The sequence below is a fragment of the Elgaria multicarinata genome, chromosome 10, assembly GCF_023053635.1.
Source record: "Elgaria multicarinata webbii isolate HBS135686 ecotype San Diego chromosome 10, rElgMul1.1.pri, whole genome shotgun sequence".
In the NCBI taxonomy this organism is placed as follows: Eukaryota; Metazoa; Chordata; class Lepidosauria; order Squamata; family Anguidae; genus Elgaria; species Elgaria multicarinata.
This window is the reverse complement of record NC_086180.1, coordinates 61,393,357-61,399,356: the sequence shown is the minus strand read 5'-3', so window position 1 is coordinate 61,399,356 and position 6,000 is coordinate 61,393,357. Positions and strand designations below refer to the sequence as shown.

Below are 6,000 nucleotides of genomic sequence, written 5' to 3'. Positions count from 1 at the left end.
ATATATACAGAAAAATAGAAGATAAGAACTATGTACAGAAAAAGAAGACTCAGCAGAGGTAAATTTGTCTAACACGAGACGTATCAGAAGAAGTCTGTTAACGAGCGACATTGCTAGAAGGTGGTCTCAGAGAACTGATGGAGTAGGCGGGAACCCGTGGACATGCGTAGTAGACAGTGGGGGAGGGGTTCCCGCCAAAACTACTCAGCTTTAGAAGTTCCGATTCGAGCTCTGCGCAGGCGCAGAGCCCATATGTGTGATGCACAGAGACCACGATGAAGAACCAACGCTTGTTCAAATAATGTGCTCTGCCCAGCCCAGCATTGGTTATTTCAGCTAAATAACAACTGTGGTGTGAAAAAATCCTGACACACGACACAATAACCAACCGTTGACTATTTAACCCACTGTTGGTTATCACATCACCAGAACCCAGTCAAAGACTCCAGAATACGAGCTTGCAATGAAGGCTTGTTCTGGAGCAGGTTCAGTTTTATTGCCTTTGGAGGGAAACAATAGAACAGGTAGCCCTGTTCTGCTTAGGCTTCATCCAAATTCAATAAACATTCCCTAGTATATAGAAGCACACTATTCCCATATCAAGCATCTTGTGTGTCAATCTACTACATCCCTGAGGTTAAGTATTCAGCTGTTACCATCAGCATAAAATCCCTCAAGAAAGGTAATTGCAAAAGGAGCATATCACAGATATTTTTTCATGTGTGAGCATCAATATGTGATCTGATGTGGCCCCTAATGCTACTGCTCAATTTACTGTGCCCTCTGTATAGATTCAGCCTCAAATAAAAGCCATATACTCTCACTCATATGGTACTGCTGCTTCATTCTGTATGTAATGCACTTTTAAAATGACTATGTATATAATTTAAAGTCACACTTTTGGTTTTTGGAAGCAGAGAACCAAACTGGTTAAAAGCAGGAAGTTCTCAGTTGTGATTGCATCAGATACAGGAAAGCCAGACCCTGTCTTAACTATATTCTACCCTGCTTGACTGTAAGTCTCAGATTGCTTTCATTGAATTGTGAGCAAAAAGAAGAGAGAGAGAGCTGTTCTCCATATGCACGGACAAGAGATTATCCAACAGGTCACACTGTACTCTAACAGGCTGTGGAAAAAGAAACATCTTTGGATTCAGTTTCACATTCCTCACACCATGCTTTAGCACGAGATGTAAAAGCAGCTCTTTCCTGATTGAAGATACCTTCTGAATCCACCCCACTGTCATTGCTCAGGAGATTACAGTGTACTTGTGAAAACAACCATTACACTTTACAAAGTACAAGAAGAATTCAATAGAAATTGTTTCCCTGAATCTGGTACACTTGACTCTATTAGAGCATCATATGCATTGTTCAAAACACACCTACATACAAGTCAAACTTTATTTAAAACTACATTTTAAAATTGCTAAAATCACAATACAAATAAAAAGACAAGACAGAAAAGAACTGTGCAGCCATACTGAAAGCTCAGTTTTAGCTGTTTAGACTTTTATAAGCAAAGTTAGCACGCCTATTCTAAAAGGCAGTGTGTGGAAAACTAATTTACATTTTTATACAGATTAGAACACATGAAGTTTAGCGTTTTTCTATTCAAAGACAAATGAAACCAAGAAGAGGGCCTGGAGGTCATTTTCACGCACTTTGGGCTCCAATAGTCTCTGTAAGAGGAAAATAGCAACTGTTTAATACCAATATGAAATCCATCTTCACTTTGGAAATAGTTTGACCAAGGATTGCTTCTGAATTTTGCAGACTATATTCAGCATGGACACCAGTTCTGGGCCTTAGATGTATGCTGATTGAGTTCTTGCTCACCCTTCCCTGTTCATTTAAATACAAGCAGATGACTTGTGTACATAAGGAACCCCCTCCCCCACCATATCCACAGAAATCAATGTGGCAGCCCTTATGAGTGATCCAACATTTAAAAGAAAAAATGGCTGGATTGGAGAACAGTAGGGAATAAAGGGAAAAGTGTAGGTGCTGCCCAACTAACTTCCATCTCCATGACCAAGCCAGTCCACTGATCACAGCCATAGCAAACTAAATCAGCACAATGGCTACGTAAATTTCTTCTTATACCCACAGTGAAAATGACACAAGGCTGCACATAAAGGGAGACTTTTAGAGTCTGCTATAATCCATAACCTATATAAAGTAAACTTTAAATCAAGTAAAGTACAACAGGTAAGAGTACAGAAACGTAAGGTTCTCACCTGGTTCCTTCAGCATTTGAGGATCTCCTACTAATTCTTCACCATGACTTTCTGAATCAGCTAGTATTTCTTCAGTGATACTGTTGGTCTGAGCCTCTGCCACCATTTTTTTCATTAGATCTTCCTGCAAATGGATAAATTCAGAATAGTTCCCACAACTGACTATTCTTTGCCCACTTCCAGTGTACAATACTTTTAGAAATAACATCTTGTGCTCTGTACATTTCTCAGTTCCTTAATTTTCAAACATACCTCTGAATAAACTGTAAGTTTAAGGGGCAAGTCTTCAACTTTTACAAAGTCATCTTCATCTGATTTCTGGCTGATGTTTCCAGAACCAGTTTCCTGTTGACAGAATATTTTTAAGAGTGGATTTTCAACAACTTCCTAGCCAATTTAAAGCACTTGTGAGCTACATCAGTTTCAGTAGAAAAGTTAAGCACATCCCTAAATTTTACCCACTGAATGGGACTGGAAGTGCTTAACGTTATTTGGATCATAGTTTTTAAGTCATAATTATTCAAAATCAATGGGAAGTCTTGTCTCTTGAGACATGCAAAAGAATTGGTCTGAGTCAAGAGCTTGCTAGGACAAAGCTGAATGGGACTGCAGCTGCTATGGAGCAGGACTCCCATTCTCCTATGTGGCTTCTGAAGGGAGTGAGAAAAAATATTTAGTTCCCCCACCCCTAAAAGTTCTAGACAACTTTTGAAAGCACAATGACATTGTGGGAAAGGCTTCCGATAGGACCTAAATCTCAAAGGGGGCATGCTAAACAACACAAGTTTGAGAATACCTCTGACTCGGATCACATTTTACTGTACACATTAAAAATGTATTTAAAAGGAGGCAAAACAGCACCTGAACTCAACCTATACGTACATATTCATTCACCAATACAGGAGACTCTGTATCGGGACTGCCAACCACAGAGCTTTCAGGAGTTCCTGATGAAGATTTGGCTTCTCCATGTACTGTGTCTAAAGCCTGATTTTCATTTTCTCCTGATGAAGAGTCTGGTTCTTCTATTGTTAATACAGCACTGGCATTCAGATCCTCAGTAACTCTAACAGCTAAGGACTGTTTATCTTCCATTATGTTAAGATACTGAGGCACCACAGCAGGTAAATTTTGATCACCTAAAAGAAAAAAGAAGACCCCAAACAATATTTTATGACATTACTAAACAACTTTACAATTGCAGACCGAGAACGCACTGGAACTGCTTGGTACAGGTGTAGATAGTGCCAACACGTAACACAGTATAGTGCCAACACGTAACACAGTAGCTAAGAAGCAATGAAGGCACTTCTAAAGACCAAATGAACACACACCCATGTTGGAAAAACAGCATGCTAAAATGCTCAAAGCAGCAAAGAGTCTTACAGTGAAATATACTGCTACTCAAATTTAAGATCCACTGACTTTCCCAGGAAAGTGAATATAGGATTGCAGCCTTAAAGGCTGAAAGAATATGATAACCCACTACACCACTGAAAGTGTGTCTTGCATCCTGTCAGCACCGAAAGGGAGCTCTCCAGCTGGACTTTAAAAATCCAGGTATCTATATTCTTGCACATACTTCGCACTTTTGCTATCTTTTTAAACCGCTTAGGGTTAATAACAGCTAAACTGGCAAGCATTCTCAACAACCAGCTTGTGCCCTTTTCGTACACCACACACATAGGACACAAATGGGACTGAACATTCACTTACATTCTTAAAGGACTCTTAATAATTTTCTTACTGCAACTTTGCTTTCACACATTCTTAACATTTTATCATTCACAAACGTTCCTTTAGTTGTCCAGGGAGTGTCACCCCCCTTTTTTTCTTCCTCTCTGTTCTGAGAAAGGAGGGAAATTATTTACTGAAAGACTAGCAACTTGAACTGCACGGATAGCCAGTTCACATTCAAAGCTGGCAGTCTTTCTCTCATGCGCTATGCATTATCTGTCTGGTATATTCTGATTTCTAACTGTAAGTTCATAGACTAATTCTTGAAGGAGTAGAACTTATTTTGCCGATTTCTTTTCTTGGTGTGCAGCATCTAATTTGCATTCCTGGTTGCTCTAGTGTAATGCTTCTGATTTATTTTACTTGCATTGCAGCCTCTCTGCATATTTGAGCTTTGAGTTGCTCTATAAATTGCAATTGCTTGGTGCATGCTTCTGCGTTAATCTCCAATTTGTTTAATTTTATTACATGGCTGGCAGTCATTTAACACTATGACTGCATCCAAACTCTTCTTTGTTACATTTTGCCACTTCTGATCTGTGGTCACTGCCTCTTGTTGAAGATGACTTCTATCCTTATTGTCTAGAAGTGAGAAAATCCTGGACAAACAGCAATGAGAAAGAATTGTAGAGTGGAATCACATAGAAAATTATGGCTTGAATTGTATGCTGCAGAAGGACAGAGGGTAATGGAGCCAACACAGCTGTGAATGCGTAAAATCTCCACATGTGACTCAGTGGGAACAGTTGTAAAGTGGTCGGTTTAATCACAAGAGCCAATCTGGCGAACATCTAGCTTGTTTCGCAGGTGGTGAAGCATGCAATGGTCCTGGCAATCCACACCAAAAGACTTTGGAGAAGGCTACAGAAGCATAAGCCTAGAATATCAAGTGTGCCCAGCTGCAGTGATTCCTGAACCAGCAATTCCAGATGGTCAAAGCTGATGTGCGACAGGCCTAGTGAAAGGAGAGATCCAGAAAGATCATGGAACTCCATGCCCCTCTTTTGTAATGTTGACATGTTTAAGAATTTTCCAATTAGACTTGTAATGAAGTGAGCTACACCCTTTGCAATAAGTGGCCCAATATGGATAGAGAATAGTTATTCCAATCAAAGTGCAGCCAGAACTGACAAAAAGCTGCATATGAGACTGAGTCACGCACAAGAATGTTTGAGTGATGTGAGCACTCCATGAGCAGCTAAAAAGGTGTACTTTGGATATAGCCACAAATGCCAATATGTTGAGATTGTAGAAGAGAACTCGTGAGTGCTATAAACAACATGACCACGGTAAACGGCATGTGTTGATCAAAGTTATCTCAGGCCTTTTCTATGAAGTAGGATACTACGTTTATTTGGGAAAAGAAAGTAATTGATCTTAAATAATCTTGGGTCTGATGTATTTTCTAATACTTCTGCGTGCATTTTTAAGAGAAAGTTTGAACTGGGCAACGGACCTGCTATTGAGATAAAAGGTCCAAAACTATACAGTTCATTGGCTCTTTGTGCTATTACTAGTTTAGACCATTATGCTCTCTTTAAATTTTCTTGGATCACTCCTAATGTCTTTCTACCTATTGAGTATTTATTTATTTATTTATTGCATTTATATACCGCCCCACAGCCGAAGCTCTCTGGGCAGTTTACAAAAGTTTAAAAAAGTAAACCTTAAAACAAATATACAAAGTTTAATAACATAAAAAGCATAAAAACACAGTATCCTTATAAGAACAAGAACAGTTAAGACACCAAGTCCCAGGTTATGTAAGAACATCACTTTGATGATGAAAAAAAAGTGTTTGAAGCAGATATGCAAGCAAGAGAGCTGTACCAAGATAAGACTTATGTTTTGTCACCAAAAGAGCTCGCACCCACTACTGGACCTTTATGCAAGTTTTTTAGTGATCCAAGTCTCATGAACTGTGCTCTGTTGTTCTTGTTGTTGTAGTAGTATAAAGAGCAGTCCAGTCCAAATGATATAAACTTAGAAGCTGCTTGCTACTGAAAGAATGTGGCCTTGGAAA

At 39.2% G+C, this 6,000-nt stretch overlaps 1 protein-coding gene across 5 annotated transcripts in view; it reads right to left on the bottom strand.

Annotated features, from left to right (window-relative positions):
- Positions 1-1,390: 1,390 nt before the first annotated feature.
- Positions 1,391-6,000, bottom strand: part of PCM1 (pericentriolar material 1) — a 60,926-nt gene continuing 56,316 nt past the window's right edge. For all 5 annotated transcript variants that reach the window (XM_063135561.1, XM_063135563.1, XM_063135565.1 and 2 more), the window contains 4 exons: positions 3,123-3,379; positions 2,493-2,585; positions 2,241-2,364; positions 1,391-1,682 (listed from right to left, as the gene is read on the bottom strand). In XM_063135561.1, the coding sequence (XP_062991631.1) occupies positions 1,657-1,682; positions 2,241-2,364; positions 2,493-2,585; positions 3,123-3,379 (500 nt within the window). In that variant the 3' untranslated portion in view covers positions 1,391-1,656. The remainder of the gene's footprint in view (positions 1,683-2,240; positions 2,365-2,492; positions 2,586-3,122; positions 3,380-6,000) is intronic.